At 47.5% G+C, this 20,365-nt stretch overlaps 3 protein-coding genes across 3 annotated transcripts; 2 read left to right on the top strand and 1 right to left on the bottom strand.

Annotated features, from left to right (window-relative positions):
- Positions 1-1,372: 1,372 nt before the first annotated feature.
- On the bottom strand, positions 1,373-10,584 carry CSUI_006655 (toxoplasma gondii family a protein; the record flags this gene model as incomplete). The annotated part of the gene is made up of 3 exons (XM_068066809.1): positions 1,373-6,425; positions 7,038-7,057; positions 10,000-10,584. 3 exons carry the CDS (start codon positions 10,582-10,584, stop codon positions 1,373-1,375), a joined length of 5,658 nt encoding a protein of 1,885 aa, XP_067921219.1.
- A 2,180-nt stretch (positions 10,585-12,764) lies between these two features.
- Positions 12,765-15,059, top strand: CSUI_006654 (uncharacterized protein; the record flags this gene model as incomplete). The annotated part of the gene is made up of 1 exon (XM_068066808.1): positions 12,765-15,059. A coding segment is annotated over exon 1 (1,830 nt), but the record flags the coding sequence as incomplete, so codon positions are not given.
- An 857-nt stretch (positions 15,060-15,916) lies between these two features.
- On the top strand, positions 15,917-20,283 carry CSUI_006653 (uncharacterized protein; the record flags this gene model as incomplete). Its single annotated transcript, XM_068066807.1, has 3 exons — positions 15,917-18,622; positions 19,272-19,395; positions 20,063-20,283. Coding segments are annotated over exons 1-3 (2,874 nt in total), but the record flags the coding sequence as incomplete, so codon positions are not given.
- Between the last annotated feature and the right edge of the window lie 82 nt (positions 20,284-20,365).

Raw genomic sequence — 20,365 nt, 5'->3', positions numbered from 1 at the left:
AGATTTAGGATAGATGGATAGATTTAGGATAGATAGGTGTGTGACGAGGTCAAACAAGAAAAGCTCCGGACGTTTCTTGTGTTTGAGAGAATTAAGTCTCCTTGAGCCTTGACACCCCTACAAGTACTTCTAAACTGCAAGACACTTCTCACTCCTGTTGAGTGTATATACATCCCTATAGAAACTTCATGTTTAACGACTGCGACGGCTAGGAAAGGAAGACGTGACTTTCGTTAAAGGAATCTTTCCTATACAACTGATGTGGGTTGAGAGCTCTCTTGGTACGGTGTCAGTGCTGCTCGTCTTCACAAGAGAAAAGAATTTGGAGGTCTTCTTCCTCTCTTAGATGAGAAAGGCTTCGTGTCAATTCCATATGAGATAGAGAGAGAGATCGAAACAGAGAGGTACATATAGAAATAGATGTAGAGAGAGTTTGTGAAGGATTGAGAAGGTGGCCCACGTTATGATAGACTGGCAGATTTTAGTTTCTCCTTCTCAACGATGTGTGAGACATAAAGACATAGACACATAGATCTTGGCAGGTTCCCGAGAGAGATGAGGTGTATGTACATCTGCACATCCTAAGGCACTGGTTTTGATGAGAGAGCTTCTTTTCGATTGCAGATTCAAAGGAGTGTCCCAGGTGATATATCATCTTTCGAGTGTATGTACACCAGAAGCATCAGGGGTCGTGTGTATTGGAGTGAAGTAAGTTCGTGTGTTCGCATCGGAGAGACAATGTAGATCCAGAGAGAGGAAAGAAACAGAGCCTCTGCGTCTTCTTCTCCCCCGCTCTTCTTCCCTTCCTTCTAATATGATCCTGTTAAAAAGACATCTGGAGGAAGCAAATCATTTCACAGATCGAGTAAACAACTGGACTGTCTATACACCAGAGGAAAGAACTGTCTATACACCAGAGAAAAGAAGAGGAAAAAAGATGACTTCCCAGTTTTTTCTCTTGTTTCTCCCTTCTGCATCTTTACTTCTTCTTGATCATCGTGATAGACACTTCATTCAATTTATGAACCAACACATTTTCTCCTTATGAATCCTGTATTCTTTCATCTCCCTTCTTTCCCTTCTCTTTCTTTCTTTCTTTCTTCTTGTGTCATCCTTTCATCTTCATTTGTCTTCTAACTATCTTTCTTCTCACTTCTTCCTTATCCTTCATTCTCTCTCTTCTCGTTTCTTCTCTCACTTATTCACTCTCTCCCCCTTCACTCCTGTGTTGGTAAGCATCTTCTATCTCTCCTTCTACAAGCAGAATAATTCTTCTCTCTTGCTTCTCTCGAATCCATCCTTCTTTTCATTTCCTGTCTGTCTTCGTGTCTTCTTCTTCAGGTCCTTCAAACACGATCTTCTCGATCTCTTTTCATCCATTCTTTTCATAGGGAGAACTCCATGCTAAGATCATCCCCCCGCTTCCTTCTCTCCCCTTGTCTCGTCTCTTCCTATCATTATTAGTGGCAACGGCTGACGACGAAGAAGAAGAGATCGACGGGAGAGAAGAAGCGGTCGTTAAGGAAGAGGATGGGGTTGTGCTTGTCGTTTCTACCTGGAGAGGATGAATGGTATTTCTAAGAAAAGAAGGCAATGAAGAAGAAGAAGAAGAGGAATGGGGAAAAGAAGAGAAAGACGCTGTCGAAGAAAAGAGAGGATGAGGAGGGACCTGGCCTGTCCCTTCAATACTAGAACAAGGAGACATGAGCCACCCACAGAATGCCGAGTCATTTGAAGAGCTTCGATCTTCCTCTCTTAACGAATGAATTCTTCCTTCTTCATCTTCATCTTCTTCTTGTTTCTTCCAACCTTCTCTTCTTCCTAAAGGAGAGGGTCTATGATGCCCTGTAGACATAGAAGGAGAAGAAGCAGAAGAAGAAGATCTGAAAGTGTCTCCCCCGTCTCCTCTTCTACCTTTGAGAAGATAAAGAAGACGTCTTTGTCGAGTCGCTATCGCAGAGGGGCTACTTGAGGAGGAGGGAGACGAGACATCGCTCTTCAATACAGGATAGTTGTATCCATGAGGAATTCCATGACTATCTTTCAATAGTGGTCTTATCATACGATCCGTCGCATGTTCTCTATCATAGATGCTACATGACGGGTGTTTGCTTTCTAGACGTACAGAAGTTCTCTCTTCTCCTTCTTCTTCTCTTTCTCCTTTTTCTTCCCTAGGAACGACGCATTGGGGCGGAAGACTGGAAGGAAAGGGAGGAGGAGAAGAAGAAGAGCTCGAGGATTCATGATTATGAACGTCTTCTTCTTCTTCCTCTTCCTCTTCTTCATCGCTATCTCTCGGCTGGATAAAACGATACGAGGCAGGTGTCCTTTCTCTCTCTTGACTATCTCCTTCATCCGAAGAGAGGAAGGAAGAGAGATGTCTTCTTCCTCTTCTTCTTCCTGGCTCTTCATCCACTCTTGTGATATGAGGTGATAGGAACAGCAATGGCTTATCTTCATGACACTTCTTCTTATCGAGGAATCGCCCTTCAGAACCGCCGAGCCAACCACGCTGTTGAGAAAAGTGATGGGGAGTTGCTCGTATCTCCCTTTCTTGGTCCTTTTCTTCGTCTTCTTCTTTTTCCTCTTCTCTTTCTTTCTCTTCTTCAAGTGAAAAGCAGTCATCAGGATCATCACTATTATAATTTCGTATTCTTATCTTTATCTCTCCTTCTTCTTCCTCTTCTCTATCTTCATCTTCTTCTCTTTCTCTTTCTTCTTCTTCTCCTCTTCCTGGAATTCCTCGATGAGAGAGAAACAAAGGAGGGAGTCCCTTCTCCCTACTAGATCCAGGAAGACGAGAAGACAAGGGTCCGTCTTTTTCTTTCTCTTTCTCTCTCTTCTTCTCCCGACCTCCTTGATCTTCCCCCTTAGTAGAGCATCTCCTACCGTAATTTTCTTCTTCTTCTTCTCTTTCTGTCTCTTCAAGTATCGACTTCAACAACTGTCTCCGGGATGATTGGGCATTTCTTCTTCTGCTTATCCTTTCTCTCTCCTCATCCTCATGCGAAAGAGATTCTTTCTCTTTCTCTTTCTCTTCTTCTTCGCCTTTTATGAAAGTCTTCTTCTCAAAATCTCGTGAAGGAGCAGATAACGACGAGGTAACGTTCAGTCTATCATCTTCATCTGGTGAAGCTGTCCTTCGATTCTTAGAAATCTCGACCAAAGGAGATGGAGAGGGAGAATAAAAAGAAGAAGAAGGATAGCTATCTCTCCCTCTATGAAGAGAGAGATAAGGATTCTTATACTCATGCTGATGGTATTCTTGCCTATGAGAATCTCTTTCACTGATTTCTTGAGGTGTCAAGTCTCTTCTCTCTTCCCTGTCTTTCCTTGCACCTTTAGAACTTGATCGTTTCTGACTATGTTCTCTACCTTTCTTTCTTTCTCTATGACTACGATGATGGAAATTCCCCCCCCTTCGTCTGTCAGGGCTTTGTGTATCTCTTCTAATTTTACTACTGGCTGGTCGGTATGGAAGTTTCTGGGGTCCCGGGCTATCAGGGAGATCTTTCAGACTATAAGGCGGATTCTTCTTATTGGTCGGACTATTACTACTACTACAGGCCGCATGCAAGTGAGAGGTCCCTCCTTGATCCTTCAGTCGGGAAAACTCTGGAAGTGACACGCGACGTGTATGCGGAGATAACGGGAAAGAATGATTGAAATAATTGCCTAGGTGCTGATCGTTATGAGGGAAAGAGACGGGAAAAGAAGAAGATGCAAAGCCCAAGTGGCTGAAGCCAGGTGAAGAAGATAGATCTTCACCAAAGACCTCGCCTCCCATTCCTATCCCCGCATTGCCGGCCCCTCCTAGGGGATCCGTAAAGTCCGAGGTTCTTGTGGGGATAAGAGAAGGATGTCTTGTCAAAGTAGAAGAAGGAGGAGGAGAAGAAGAAGAAGGAGAAGGAGAAGAACAAGGATAAAAGAGAGATGATGGATGAGCTGGAGAAGGAGGAGACATAGAAGGTGGAGAGAAGAAAGATGAAGAGGAGGAAGAGGAGGAAGAGGTTGTCGACGTTCGCTGATTGGAGGGGTGAGGAAAAGAGACACATGGAGGTGTCGATCTTGAGAAATGCTGAGACGTCGATGACGAAGTCGTAGTGGATATACGAGGAAACAGGGGGGCATGCGCGCGTCGTGACGGGGAAAGAGAAGAAGAAGAAGAAGGAATAGGATGATAAGAGTTAGATGAAGAGATTCGACCATCCCCACCTGCATGTCCATCATGAGATGGAGAAGAGAGAGGTGCATATACACCTGAACTTGTCGTTGGCGATGATGAAGTTAGATTGAGATGTCTCGGATCTAAAGCAAAGAGACCTGTCAGAGATTTCTTTTCTCTCTTCTTTCGATTGGAGCCACGAGGAAGAGGTGATTGAGGTGCAAGGTCATCCACTAGACAACCTGCGATGCCTCCTGATCCAAAGCTTCCTCTCTTTGCCTGACTAGAAACAAAAGGCTTCATGCTCTTGTCAACTCTCTGAGAAGTAGAAGTCGAGCCTGGAATGCTCTCATTCGGACATAGATGACGAAAAGGATGTCTTATCTGCTTCTTAGCATCACTAGGACGTTTATCATAAGAAGATGAAGAGAAAGAAGAAGAAGGGCATGATGTATGACTCGCTCCGTCTCTATACCATGGACTCTCTTCCTTCTCACTCTCCCCCCCGCTTCGTCCATCTATAGGGACCAAGGGTGGAGAAGAAGAAGAAGAGATGCATGATGAGTGAGAAGAAGTCGGAGAGTTGGAGACACGTCTCGCGACACCCCCATTGGAAGGAGGCGGACGAGGAGAGCATTTCTGACGATGGAGATCGATGCTGTTCCGATGAATCTCCGTTTGAGAACCGCCATCAGATACATAGGAAGGATTTAACGGAGAGACGGGAATTCTCCCGAAGTTTTTATCTCCTTCAGATTCTTCCGACCATCGGCTTATACTCCGTTCATCTTTAGATGAGGTGGAGTCTTCTGATTGCCCGTGTGAAGTCTCATCAGGGGCCTGGTGTGCTTCTCCTTCTCCTCTTCCACGGCCTCCATTCTCTCTCAAAGGAGGTCTCAGGCGACTTCCTCTATGATGATCTTCCATAGATGCTTGTCTTCTTGGTGCACGTATTGCTCCACCTTCTCCTTCACTCCCTTTATCAAGACCATCTCCTTTTCTTATATAGGAATCCAGGGAAGAAACACCATGACTGGTATGTTTAGAAGGAGACAGAGGAGGCGAAATGGAATGAAAGTCTTCTTGACACTTCTTCTTGTTGTATGTACAAGAGGGAGAATTCCCATGACTATTATGATGGTAATGATCATCCTCATCATAACAGCCATGTGGACCTTCGAAACTCTCCTCTCCAGATGTCTTTTTTTTCTTTCTTTCATCCTGATCTTCTTCTTTAAGATCGTTTGAATCGAGACTAGGGGCTGACAATCGACATACAAAAGCTTCGTCACCGGAAGAATCGTCAAAATGACTATCAGAGAACCAACTGTCCTCTTGTTGTCGTTCTCCTACTCCTTTATCTACGAAGAGCTTTCCTCTATAAGTAGGAGATGAATCCTTGTGAACTTCGTGTTCTTTCTGAGAATTTCCTCTAAGAGAAAGATGATGTCTCCTCCTCCTTTCAAGATCTGTTGACAACTCTACTGCATTTAGGTTACTTTCCTTCTTTCCTCCTCGTCTATCTTGATGCGACCTCCGGGTTACAGCCATATCGTCACTATCCTCTTGTCTTGAAGAAGACTCATGGGAATATCGACGTCTACATCTACGATGTCTACGAAGGTGGATATCCCTCAATTGCTGGGCGTTCTTCTTCAAGAAATGGGCTAAAGACATGGCTGTGGGATCCTGAGGAATGGCTCCTCCGTCACCATCATCTTCCTCCTTATGACCTCCTCTCCCTCCTCCTAATCCGTCAGACGTTCCACATCCTTTATGATGAGTCCTTGGAGGCTGTCCTCCCCCTATCGCTCGGCTTCTATGACTAGACTGGTGCAAATCACCTCTTCTCCCTCCTCTTTGAGAAGAGAAAGAATCGTCGGATCGGCATCCATCTTGACTTGGAGGGGATTTCTCTGTTTCTATCTGTTCATATCGACGTCGTATTTGCTGTCGCAATTCTAATTGATGAGCTCTCCTAAGAGCCATCCATTCCTTCCTTCTCTTCCTCTCTTCTTCATCCGTATCAGAAGAAGAAGCTTTCTTGTGTGCTTCAGAAGATGCCAATCTAGCGTCATTCGCTGATAAAACACGTCCTCCTATAGTTCGACCCAGCTGAGGGTCAGGTCGGTGACGTAAGTTATTCTTCGCATCAATTAGCCATTCTAAAACGCCATGAGAACCTGGGCCTCTCTTCAATGGATCCTCTACCTCACGTTCTTTCCCGGGAGGAGGATCAGGAAGAGACCGAGGTGGACTACTGAAGGGATAAGGAAACTGGATTGGTGGGTCTTCGCGATGAGGGGATAGTGTGTACATCATCGTGAAGAAGAAGAAGAAGAATGATAGCGATAGAAGAAGAAGAAGGAAGGACAGGCGTCATACATGTACACACTCTTACAGATATCTTGAGACAGAAGGAGAGAGGTGGAAAGAGGAAAAAGGCAAAAAAGAAGCGGGTTTGCAAACGATATTCATACTTTGAAATGGAGGTGGTGATCTTGAGAAAGCAAGAGGTGGTGGGGACATGCAATGAGTGAAATGAGGAACAGCCACTATCGCAAAGAACAACTCTTTGGAGTGGCAGGAGACTGGGATCCGGAAAAGACATTCAAGAAAAGGATAGGGCAGAACTCAGGGGAGAAGGAGAAGGAAATACGAAAGGAAGCTACTCAAACGGAAGGACTTGTTAAGAAGATCTGAAACATAAACAGAAAAGAACACTTTCCAGGTATCCTCTGGCTGATAGATACCAAGGCAACCTGTTTCTGAGGCCCCAGGGACCATAAAGGAGAGCCCCTGGATAGAGAAAGGAAAAAGATATCGGCGTAAAGGCAAGGGATGTCAACGTCAAACGGACGGAGGTATTTACCAGAGCCAAAGTTCGGGCGTCTGCGCCGACACATGGAAAAAGCAGACACCCCCACGGGAACCTAAAGGTGAACTTTAACCAAACTTAAGGACGGGCCGTTAAGTAGAAACAGCTGGAGCCAACGTGAGGAAGTGTAACGTGCCTGTCTTTCTCGTGATGAATGAAGAAGACATGTGTCGTGTACAGCAGCTGAAACCTCCGGAGGCCGCCGTCCGACAGAAAGGAATGTTAACACGAGAGGAAAACATTTTTCCGGAGATGACAGCAGCGGAGTGATTCGCTGGAAAAGAAGACACCGGACAACTCAATAGATGATGGACAAGAAGCGCCTGCGAAAAAAGAAAAGAGCCCGTCGAGCTGCGCATACACTCGACGTACCTTTAGTACAGCAAGACGAGAACATTGACTTTGGCAGCAAGGGCTCAGCTTCACACGGATGAAGATGGTATGACAACACGTAACAGAGAATACTAGGAAGCTTCTTTTGAACTCAAGGATTCCTTGTAAACCGGGCAACAGAGAAAAGCAGAACAGAGAAGGCACGACGACACTACGCCCTAGCTGATGCGCATGAAACGTCCCCGATGAAGATGTAGCGGGGGAAACTTCTGTGATGTGGCTCGAAGCGAAGAAAAGTTTGCAAAGACCTGTGGTCTAGGGACGGAAAGCTGTCCAGAAAAGTGAGCGAAGCCGTAAAGTAAGCTACTTGATACGAAAGAACAGGAAAATAGTGGAGAAATGGACGGACGCAGAGCGGGAAAAGTCGAGTTGCCACGGAGCCACGGTTAGCCGTGGCTTAGCTGCTGTCGATGGATGGGGCCCTGGACAGCTTCTCTCCGTTCGTCTGACCAACCCTCAACGAATCCGCGATTCACCGATTGATTGACTGACTACCCTAGATGTCGACATTTAACACGGTATGAAGATGAAGGAACGCGAGCCTGGATGGGAGAACTCTGGTTCACTCTTCTTGTGTTATGTCCCACTGTCACACTCACACAACAATCTGCACGCCGAGAGGTGCTAGCTAGCCGCAGCAAGGCACCGTCGTACGGCCTGTTAGACTCCCTGTCTAAACCTTTTCTCTCTCTTCCACGTATCACTTCTTCTAAGCGCCTCAGGTCTCTCGGTTGTCTTCATCACTCCACAACTTTCTCCGATATAGATTCAGGCACACGCATATGAGCGCTATACAGCCCCGGCTCATCCACCTAAGCGAGGTTACGGGGTCACAAGACACGCTGAACTGACTAAAGGAAGCCGAGCGAGTCGGCCCCAAAAACTCGAGTCTATGGACCGGTCTCACACGTCCTCACCGCTACTTCCAGCAAGCCAGCGACGAACAGCGGAGCCCCATCCTTCTATGGAAGTGGAAAGATTGCGTTCCAAATGCCGGGCACGCTACACACAAGGGGAAAGCATCGAGGGCTCTACATCTTTGATATTGGAGTCCAAGTTTTGGCTTCCACAGACAAGTCTGTGCCATGCTTTTTTGAAATGTTGGTGAAACCAGCAGGAACTACGACAGGGTAACTACCAATACTTGAAGGAGGCTGCCCCGCAGAAAATACCTGGGCGGGTTCTGTAGCGCGTTGACCGTGACTGTTCAGAAACACCTTGGGCTGCTTTCGTCTAGCCCAGTAAAGTGACAAACTGGGCATGGATCCGATGTCACCTCAGCTCAGGCAAACGTCCCTCAGACACTCTGTCTCTAAAAAATCTGTCCAGTGCCTGGACTGAAGTAGTGTTCATGTTCTCAAAGCCAGTAAAACAAAATTTCCCTCCCGAGCTTTTTCCGGGTAGTATAGTTCTTTCTCGCCTAGAACCCAAGATAGTCGCTGAGCTCGCGAAGACCTTGTCCGGGTGGTTGGTGGGTGGCGACAACCTGAAGAAACTTCTGTGGACCGGTAGCACACAGAGAGGTGAACTCCTAGAGAATCACCTTAGCTACAAGTCAGCAACAGTTCAGGATCGCAGTGTCACCTCCTGCGGCTTTCACAAGAGTAGAGTCGCAATTTCTTTTCTGATACACCCCGCGGCACGTCACCGGCATGCCGGCCCGGGAGCCGAGGGCTGTTTGTTTCGCTTATCTTGCTGGCGCTGGTTGGGCTGGCCAGAGCGTCCCCAGGAGGCACCGGTAGAAATAACTGCTCGCTGATTTACATGGACTGACTCCGTGTTTCAGACTGCGTAGCGGCATTGTGGCTTGCAGACGGAAGGCAGCCTGTATCGGATATTGTCTCCGTTTCGTGGCCCGAAAGTGTGGAAAAGGACTAGCGCAGCTGCAGTGCCTTGCATGAAGTTCCTTTTTTCTGCTTCCGCTCTAAAGGCGAGACTACTTGACTGAAGTGGCTCGTCACCTAAGCAAGCATGCCTTGTACCAGCGGTCTTCCGGTCGTCTAAGCTGAAGTTTGGTACGTTGGCTCACACTCGAAGCTCTCAGTTCTTCCCGTCATTGCGCTCTGCCGGTAACCGCCGCTGAGTCCGTGTGTGGAGCCACACTTACAGATCTGTAGTACTTCTCCAACACATGTACAAGTACACCACGCAGGTCAGACAACGAGTGACAACGACGCGTACTGCGTCTCCGCACAGTTTTTCTATGTCAAGTTCGTCGGACTCCGGACTCCTCTTTCTATCAAGCTGCACAGCTAGCACGCTCTCGCACCACCCCGTCCGCGTTTCGGAAATTTGTCAGAGATGGACCCAGGGTCTCTAATTCAGAAAGGTATGCCCTTCACAGAACTCAAGGAGTGCGGAGAGCGTCTCCGTATCATCAGACTACCAACAGTGCCGTGTGCTGGTCAGTTACTTCCCACATACTGTAGCCGCGGTAATCATATGCAGTTTGAGAGAGGGAGGTTTGTCACTGTCACCACGGTCACACGGCGTGACGTTCCACGTGCTATGAACTCGTCAGCACAAAGACGAGGCCTGTCAGGAAAAATACCAAAGCGCTTACGCTCAGCGTTTGCGAACCAGCGTGGATAACAACCGTTAGGCTGTGCTCAGTTGCGTCGAAAGATTCAATGTCCTGAAGGCGCCGCCTAAAGACAACGTTAGGATCGTCCGGATCCCTCGCTTTACTCGGAGCTGTTATGACGAGACAGAATTCGACCATATCTAACAGGTCTTCTGGTGGTGGCATCGTGAAAGTATACTTCCTCCCATCGAGTGCATCTCGCTCCAGGTCTCGCTTCCAGAAAGTGTGTCCTTCCTTGGCATGAGAAAATTCCTGTTTGTATTCGATCTTCTTTGTAAGGTCACAGTCCGGACTGGAATACGCATAGGCCTCTTGAGAAAAGGTCGGCGGCTCTATTATTGCGGAAAACCCTGGACTCTTATCGACAATCTGGAACGTATCATCGCCTTCGAGCCAGAAATCGTACCGATCATCGCGGGGAATGCCGTCAATGGGAATGACAATCGAGTAGTCTGGCTGGCCTTGCGGGGCAGCAAGAACTGACAACTGCACGAAGAGCCTACAGAATACGGCTAGACTCAGGGCGACGAACGCGACACCCCGTGGGCCGAGCTGCCTCGCCATTTCCCTGCTTGACCGATATACGAACCGTCCCTACAGTACCCCTTGCTGCACAGGCTACACTTGCGGACGCTGCGGCTCACGAGTGACAGCAGGCAGAAACTTCCCCCCTTGATCAGGCAAGTGGCCGGATGCGAAGAAGATTAGCTAGCAAACAGAAGTAGAACGCACGGTTGGCTTGAAGGTGACAGATATTGGTAAGCGCCCGTGGTCCCGGTACGACAGAAATAGGGAGTCGCGGGAACCAGGTATAAACCTGATTCATTCAAGAAGTCTCTGGCGTCTTTGAAGGCAGGTGATTCAGTTCGTCTTTGAAAGGAGCGTTCTGCTGGTTACACGCTCGAAATGGGACTCCCGTCGGCTGACCGCTGGGACAGGCGGCCCTGTTCGCGTCGAAATGAGGAGCGAGTAACATGTGGTACTAGTGCGATGAGCTACTGACTGTTCAGAAAACTCTGTGTGAAAATCCGGAATGGCGTCAAAAGAGTCAAGCGGAGCGGTACCCCGTAGGCAGTCGCTGCCCCACTGCCACCAGGCAGCAGTTGCAGCGAGGTGCATGTCACGTGAATTTTCGACGCCTGCGGTAACCAATATCCCGTCCTACAGTCCGAGGGAGCACTACAGAGCCCGACTCCCGCTCACATATCATTTTCCTTTCCTGATAGAGGCACCACAGCTCTTCGAACCAGGTGCTTTCTCGCCGAGGTCTGCCAAGCCCACACCAATAAGAGTAGGTTATTGCTGTCATGTAGAGCACCCGTACCAGGCCCTGCCTTAGACACTTGGGTGCAGTACAGCTTGAGTCACAGTGAGCCGGCGCAAGCAAGTGCGAGTGATACGTGTTTTCCTGGGTGACGCGGTTGCGGCGCTTCTTGTTTGACTAACCGCACGCGGGCTTCCAACCAAATCAAGGCATGGAGTTCGGAAAGCTGTGGACAGCATGTGGTGAGCAAGGGTACTAGTGGAAGTTGTTTTGAGGTAAAACGCCATTTCTACCCCGCATGTATCAGGCAGGTTGTACACTTGGTCCAACGGGCCATTTTCACTGTAGGGCCCCAACCTCACACCTGTTTGCAAGCCCTGAATCCTAGGTCTCAGGGAGTGAGCTCAGCAGTCGATCCCGAAATCGCGCAAACCGACTTCAGGCCTTTTAACCGTCGGTTTTAGTTGGAGGAATCGTGCTAATGCGGGGAATCACGGGCATTTCCGGAAGTGGTATTGTTACAGAGGTACGACGTTCTCTTAGAATCCGCTGACCTGCCGAGGATGTGGCGTGTGGTGCCTCCCCTGGAACTCCGACTAGCAGAGTTCGGCTGGGGCACACTGCGTACACGAGAAGTGTAAACGAGACCGACAGAGCGGAGCGTTTTCCTTCACTACGAATTTGCTCCCCTTAGAAGACAGCACTTCAGTTCCGCGGTGTTCTTTATTCAACCGCAGAGACGAAACACGGTTTGTACGGCTTGCCGAGACTGAAGCATTCGCAGGCTTCCACACTGCAAACTCATTTTAACAGGGAGCATTTGGGAGTGGAAGTTGCTGCAGGCTAGGCCAGCAAAAGGAGGGAAGGGTGCCGCCGACCACGGGAACACTGGCGACCCCCTTCTTCAGATGTGGTTCTCGGTGTGCCATGGTAGTCTGCTGTCGTGCTGGTCTGAAAGATTTCCAGCTCCAGGACAAGGGAAACATATGTTGCTGACTCTGAAGAGCCAAATTGTTTACGCTGCCCGTCCAAATCTCCGTACGCCGCTCGAAAGCGGTCATCAGACGGAGCGAGAGGTGGCGCATCCATTGAACACAGTTTGAGGGGGGGAAGGTTGATATGGCTTGCTGTGTTGCTTGCCGTGGTTTTCCCCGGTCCGTCAAACAGAATGATGCGATTCTCCCTTGTGTCCTCTCTTTCCCTGGAAACTCTATCTCTATGGCAGTAGAGGTGGAAGTTCTACATATCTCTTCTTATCTGCTGTTCCAAGGGAAACTGCCTCGAGTGTCGTAACCGTAGTAGTAGTAGTAGAACGGGTCGGTCATTCAAAAACAACCAGCATCAAGCAGCCTACTCTTCGACTCTTGCACTGTCTTTGCCCGTCAACACGCGATGTGTGCCGCGGAGGCGGGCGCGGGTGTCTTGTGTCTTCTTCATGGAATTGTCGTTTCATGAGTAGAACCGTTATGAAAGCTTCGATGCCTTTCCTTTTTTTAACTTAACATCTCTCTCTAGGTATTCCTATCTTCTATCGCATTCACCAAAGTCTTATAAGTCGGTTCAGTCGTACCCTCCATCATTCATCATGGAACCCGACCCCCGGAGAAGCAGCACGTAATGTGGCGAGATTTCTTCATTTAAGGAGGCGCTAATCCCTTATCTCCTCTGCTTCCGTGTTTTTCTGGATTACTTTCTTGCTTCCAAACCTTGCTACTGCAGGCAGGAGTGTTGTTTGCTCCTTTTGTACCCGCTCTAACACCCCCCCCCTGTCCCTCTAACGGTTTTTCTTCCTCCTGTGAAACCTGCTGCTTCCGGCTGGTCGGCCATCTGATTCAAGGACTGGAAAGTGAGAACCCGGGAGCTAAGGGACAGATGTCTTCTTAGACGTCTTAGCTAGCATTTCTCTCCTTTGCCCCGGCAGTGTTTCTCTGGCAGAAAGAAGGATGGAGGAGGTTCCCGACGTCCAAGTTTCTCCAAGAGGGGGCGGGGATGCCAGAGTTCAGGAAACTGGTGAGACCCAAGCTATTGAGCCTGTTTCGGAAGGCTTTTCTTCTTGTTACGGCACAGAGGTTTTCTCGCCTTTGGAAACTTCTGTGAACACACAGGAATCTTCAGCACCTCTACAAACCCCCCTAGAAGAGAATGACGAGGACGGCTCTGTATCCGATAGAACCACCACGAAAACTCTTCCCTCGACAAGAAGGGAGAACTCGAACACACAGCTTGATAGGAGTATCTCGGCATCTTCTGGGATTGTCTCATCGTCATCTTCTTTTTCTTCTGCTGCAACTTCTTCTTTAGACTCTTCGATGTCTTCATCTCATTCATCTTCTTCAGTAGGCATATATCACTCTGTCTTGCCTCTCTCATCCACCACCGAACTAACTGACCAAGGATCGTCTTCTTCCCATGTTATCACAGAAGAAGAGCCGTCTTCTTCTCATTCTTCTCTTCCTCTCTTAGGTTCTCCCAGCAAAACTGACTCTAAGAATGATAAGACCTCAACCATTCTAGAGAGTTCTTCTTCTCCTCGGAGATTGTCTTCTCAGCATGTTCCTAACCGTCAAAGTTCTCTGGAATCTTCTTCCTCTTCTCATTCACAATCCGAGACTCAGCCTCCTTACCTCGATTCTTCACTGTCTTCTGTCCCTCCAGGCATCCAGGTGTCTCCGAAGTCTTCCTCTTCTCCTATCTATCCTGATACAAGACAGTCAAAGGGAATTCCAAAGAGTTCTTCTTCTATTCTCTCACCATCAGCCTCTTCGCCCCCTCATTCCTATCTTGAAGGTCGAAGCCCTTCTTCTCTCTCTGTAGAAGCTGACCAAGCTATAGGTGAACTTCTTGCTCGCTATTGTCAGTCTTCTTCTTCTTCGCCAGGTAGTCACCTCTCACCTTCCCCTGTACCCACCCTCCTCCCTGGAGGAGGCCTTTCTTCCTCCTTAAATTCTCAATCCTTTACACCTCCGGCTCATACTTCTTCTCACTCTTCTTCTTTCTCCTCTCATCGACAACAACGCATGCCGGTATCTCATTCTACTAGGACACCTTCTCAATGTACGACAGGAGACGTTGCTAGAAGTTCTACAGCATTGCTTCTAAAAGCGAGGCCAGATGGCGGTGGTATGGTACTTCCGTCTCCCGAATACTTTGATATCTATACACCTGTCTCTTATCTACCAGGTGATCCAGGAGATCACACTCAGTCTTCGGTATCTCTGCGTAGTGGGTTTCTAGGCTTAACTCCGGGAACATCCTCTCTTCGTAATTCAACAACTTCTTCTCTTTCTTCTAAGTCTGTTCTTTCCGGTTCTCTCCATTCGAAGCGCTCTTCTTATAGATCTTTTATTCCTTCTCCTATTCCAGGGACAAGCGCTGCTGGTTTCTTGTCCTCCTCTGCAGGAGGAAGACATGGGGGGGGGCAGTCAGGTGTAGATACACCGCAACAACACCAACAGCTGAGTCAGGGCGTGTTCTTCCCTTCGTCTCCGTATGTCTGTACGGGTTCTGAAAGGCAATCGATTGCCTCTGCTATCTCGAGTTCTTCCAAGACGTCCGATGTTGCGGCTGTCTTTCTAAGTCGTTTGAAAGCAGGAGGAGGAGGAGATCTTATTCCCCCATTGAAAGGAGATCTGGGAGGGGTCGGAGAAGGAAGTTCCACAAGAAATTCGAAACATCTTCTTCAAGTCTCAGGAGAAGAAGAAGGAGAAAATAGTAAAGGGGGAGAATCATCATCCTTATCTACGTCAGGGCGAGGGATCATCATACAGTCTTCTCCAACCTCCTCGTCAAGTCTGAAGAAGGAGGAACAACGGGGTGCTATGAAGGGGGAAGATGGAAGTGAAGCCACTTCTCTTGGGAATGATACTCGCCAGATGTTCTATAGTGTAGAAAGCGTTGATCAGATAACCGATGGACAGAAAAGGTCCCTTGCGACTGCGAAGGACTCCAGGGACAGTCCCCCGAAGCAGGTTGTGGAAGGGAAGAGACGATCTACATCTACTCCAAGAGTGCATGGGGAGCCAGAGCATCGAAGAAGATCGAGTGTGTCTCATAGTTCACAAATTCAGTCTTTTTCTCTACGTGAAGGAGGAAGAACTCCTGTCTCCGATCAAACCAGATTAGAGGAAGACTCCCAACAGAGAACGCTCACTATGAAAGGTAGACAGAGCTCTTCAAGCCATTCTCGTGTGAATGATCTTCTCAGAGATGTAAACTGTGAAGATCTTCGAATACGCTCTCTCTCTACAGATGACCCTTCTTCAAAAAGGGGATCAACTGAGGGAGAAAACCATACAAGACTCCCATCAATTTGCTGTCCTCCTCTGGCCTCATCTACTACGTCCAATCCTCGAGGGGTGTCTGTACACCCGGCAGGTCTCCTATCTGACCTTTCTCAGTCCTCCAGTAGTATTAGTAGTACTACAACTTCTTTTCCAAATCGTCTTCCTCCTACTACTACGACTACTCCGTCTCATCCTGTGGGAGAGTTCATGCACTCAACGACATCTCTTATGGAGCGAGAGAGATCTTCTTCTTCATCTTCTCTTCGCTCGTTCTTGAATACGATCCTTGTAGAAGAAGAACTGGCACAAGGGAGAACTCGACGCTCTTCCTCTCCTCCAAGCCAAGGCCAGCAATCGGCTGCACCTATCCCTTTTGGATCGCTCGCAAGAATCTCAGAATGGATCGAAGAAGATGAGGAAGAAGAGAAGACGAGAAATGTCTCATCGGCACGTAGAAATCCACACGACGAAAGAGAGGGACAACGATCTGAAAAGTCTATAGCAGAGAAACCTTCTTCATCTACGATGGAAGGTCATCCCCATGGTGGCCAGACCGCATTCTCATCTTTCATTGCAGGTATGAGCCATCTCCCAAGTAGCTTACTAGCCTCTCCTCCTCATTCGAGAAGACTTGGAGATCTCCATGAAGAACTCCGTCATATAGAAGGCAAGTCCATAGGAGAAGGAGAAGGGTCATTGAAGAGCGATGAAGGGAAGATACCAAGACAGAATGATCATAGCGATCATTGTAAGAATAGAGAGATGATAGGAAGAGACAGAAGTCCTTTTATTCTCTCAGGTCATCCTAATCAGGGGACCTCGCATTCACTTCAATCTGGTGCCCCCACGCCTTTAGTATGCACGTCTTATCTGCAAGAGAAAAGGCGTCATGAGTGTCTCCGAAGAAAAGATGGTGAAGAGGAAGAAGAGGAGAGAGAAGAAGAAGAAGAATCGTGGAAAGATACCTTAGTCATTTCTGAAGAAAGCTATTCTTTTGTTGGTTCGCGAGTGCGTAGACACTTGAAAACGCCTCCTAGTGATACAGGACCTATCATCCTAGAGGAACAGCAAGAAGAGCATCAGACTTCTTCTTCTTCTATCATGGCAACTTCTCCTTCACCTCAACAATATCCCCATGTGGAATATGTCACAAGACCAGCTCCTTTAGGACATTTCTCTTCACCTATCGAATCTTATCCATCACATATAGGAAGAAACTTAGAAGCGAGGACAGACCTCCAACTCTTACCCGAAGAAGAGAATTCAAAGAGATCGCCACATGAAGACACATCTTCTCTTAGTGTATCTTGTTCTTCTTCGTCAGGTGCAATTTCATCCTCCTCTATCTTGAGACAACAGCTCTCAAGTGGATTGCGATCTTCTCCGTCATCTTCGTCTTTGTGTATACATGGTCAGGATAAAGGCTTAAGTGAGGGAGGTCATTCTCACAGTATGGCTGGTTGTCAGAGCATGGGGCGGCCTTATCTTTCTTCTTCTTCTATAGTGCAGCCAGGAGACACGAGTATGAAGAGAGAGAATGAGGGAGAGGATAGACCACCAAGACATCTCTCATATGACAATGAAAGATCTATCAATGAGATAGCAGGGCCATATGGGGGGATGCATGCACGTACAAGGAATGATAGGAATGAATATACATGTGCTACCTCGTCTTCTCGGATAGTCATGATTCATCAGCAAGCACAACCTTCTGTATCGATTCCGACCTCTTCAGTTCCTCAGTATCAACTCTCGTCTTCTTATTATCTTCCTTCCGAAGTTGCTTCTTCCTTTTCATCTTCATCTTGTGGAAAGGAGAATGAAGTCCCTCTGACACAAGGGGAAAGCACAGAGACGAAGAAAAACGCACAGGTCATTCTCTCTTCTTCCTCCTTGCTCCCTCCAGCTATATCACCTTCACTCTCCTCCTCTTCTTCTTCGTCTTGTCAGATCAACTCCATGGAACATTCCTCTGATAGACGACCACCTGGAGAAGGAGCCGAAGCAACAGGCTCTTCAAGAGAAGGCGCGCCAAGTGTTGTCTCGAGGAATTCAGGTGTTCCGCCTCCTAATCGAAGCTCTCACCCTTCAGGGATGGTTGTTGTCTCCTCATCCGTCCCAGGTGTACATACACCCGGAGTGAAGACTCATGAAGTGTGGGGATCATGTGCCGATTCGAATGGAGCTTTATATATAAGTGAAGAGGAGATTTCTCAATTATGGAAGGAACTGAAGTATTCAGATGATATCTTAGATTATATCTCAGCCGTTTTCCATCGGATTGGAGAAGTTCGTACTCTTCTTCTCTCTATTACAGGCTCATCATCCTCGGGGAACGGAAGCATCTTTCATTCTTCTGGATCTATACCGACAGCCCTTTCGAGGAAAGAAGAAGTAATTGACGGAAGAGGTTTAGACGATTTCTGGCTAGCATACGCATCTTTACAAACGACGCCTTATCCTTATGGTCTCTTGAAAATTTCTTCTTCTTCTTCTCTTCTCCCTTCTACTGACGGGATGATGAAGGCTGGTGCGAACACAAGTGGCTTTGGTAGTAGCTCTCCCACTTCAGGTATAAATACCGAGCTGCATGTTGAATATGGAAGACTAGCGAGAGTCTTCATAGGGGTCCCCGGTTGTGGAGAAAGAGAAGAAGAAGAAGGAGGAGAAGGGGGGGGTGGTATTGATTTAGTTACGTTCACTAGGCTTGTCGCTCTTATGGATGGAGAGACACCTCATAGCTTACAGACTGTGGCTGGCCTACTAAGATTACGCTTGGTATTCTTGTATTTCTCTGATCTGCATGAGTTCTCCAGTGGGAGAGGAGATGCTCTGAGAACTCAAGCAAAGAAAAGTGAAGAATTAGGAGAAGGAGGCTATACCTCTCAGGCAGAGATCGGGAAAGAAGAAGATGAAGAAGGAGGGGGGGAGAACAAGACTTCTTCCTCTTCTATTGGAGAAGGAGGACGAGGAGGAGGATCCAAGATTATTGTATGGAATGAATGGAACTGGGAAGGCTTCAAACATTCTCTACGGCATACCCCTGCTGTCACACGTAAGATTATGATAGGGATGAGAAGGATGTTGCAAAGAAAAGAAGACACACAAGACAAATATAAGACAGCTCACATAGCTACGTCTATATATGTATGAAGGCTCTCTCTCTAGATATTTACATGAATATATAGGTTTGGTTGTCTGCGAATGGAGAGACGTGATGAAAAGCTTCGGCGACTTATGCCTCATGGCACACCCTAAGAGAAAGATCAGACCTTAACTATACATTTATATAGATATCTATCTTCATGGTCGTCCCTGTCCTCGTACGCGTACATACGTATATCTAGAGAGAGAGAGACTTCCAAAGATAGATTCTTCGTCAATGTTGCTCGCTGTATGCTTGAACAAAACAGATCTCTTGCATAGGTCATTCTCCTCTTGAAGAAGAGTCACTTTGATGAGTCCATTAGACTTGACTTCCGCAGCGTTTCTTCAGCCTCCATCCCTACCTGTCTTCTTTGCTTTCTCTGATGGGAAGCTGTCTTTGTCCAAGACCCCTTCCTTGATCAACCTCTCTTCGTCTTATGATGCGAATCTTTCTCTCCTTTCTCTTCTCCTCTGTTCCTTTCTACTCTTTTCTTTTCGTGTGATGTATATCTTTCTTTCCTCTCTTTTCTTGTTCTCCTTCTGCATTTTGTCACAAGAGGGAGGTGTGGCTGCATGCCCAGAGACGCTAATGGATGCTCTCGCAGCTATTGGCAAGAAAGGAAAAAGAAGGACTGCGAACTTCGAAGACTTCCAAGCGATGGTCGCAAATCTCGTCGTTAGGTAAAAAGGACTCCATAGTGAAGCCCATTCTTCAGAGAGAGAGAGAGAAAGAGAAGGAGACTCATTGTGAGGGAGGAATGGTAGAATAACTCTACGCGGGGATGACGCAGCAAAGATGTACATCCATATATAGCGTACATACCTATTCATACATAGATGCATACAATGCTATACACGCAAAGAGTGTTAGAGTTGCTCTTGTGCGTATTGCTGAGGAGGGTAGTACCACTATCTTGCGATCTTTGTGGCTTCCTCTCTTGTCCGTCACCAGCCAAGGAGCTCTATCTCTCTCTTTCTGTATATGCTGGTTTATACAGTGATAGGAGGTGAGTGTGTAAGGCCGGGGGGGGAGTCTAGCGGGGGCTGCCTGGGTATGAAGGGTACGAAGGAGACCTATCAGTAGCATGTATATATCGATAAGTCATGTGTGTCTATGTAGAGCACGTATATGTAAAGAGAGTTTTCTTCAGAGGAGAGGAGATTACTTTCTGAAGAGATATTTCGCCCCTGCGCAAACGTATCGCACTAAATCTCTCAAACCGTCTCTGACCGTCACCCTATATAGACAGAGGGAGAGAGTGAGAGAGATTCTTTACTTTTCTCCTCGTTTCATCTTCCTTTCTTTCCCTCCTTCTTGTCCTATCTTTTTGCTGTTTTCTCTTTCCAGGGGAACTTCGCGTCTCTTCCGGATTAACTTTCTTCGTCTGGTGGAGGCGGAGGATGGTCGTATATTGAGAGTTCCTCTACATCCTCTCGATAAGCTTCCTTATCCTCCCCCTATTATACGCCATCGTATAATCTGCTGTAACGTCCCTACCTGCCCCTGTCAAGAGGGGGGGGTGTGCACGACAGCCTTGCCAGGAGAGGAAAGAGATATAACAGGGGAGATGAGGCACCACAGTACTAGCCTCATGAATAGTAGTAGTAGTTCTTGCATGCAACAAGCTTCTTATCATACAGGAGAGCATGT

Source organism: Cystoisospora suis, assembly GCF_002600585.1.
Source record: "Cystoisospora suis strain Wien I chromosome Unknown contig_3398, whole genome shotgun sequence".
Taxonomy (NCBI): Eukaryota; Apicomplexa; class Conoidasida; order Eucoccidiorida; family Sarcocystidae; genus Cystoisospora; species Cystoisospora suis.
The sequence above is the reverse complement of the archived record's forward strand: the minus strand, read 5'-3'. Positions and strand labels throughout refer to the sequence as shown.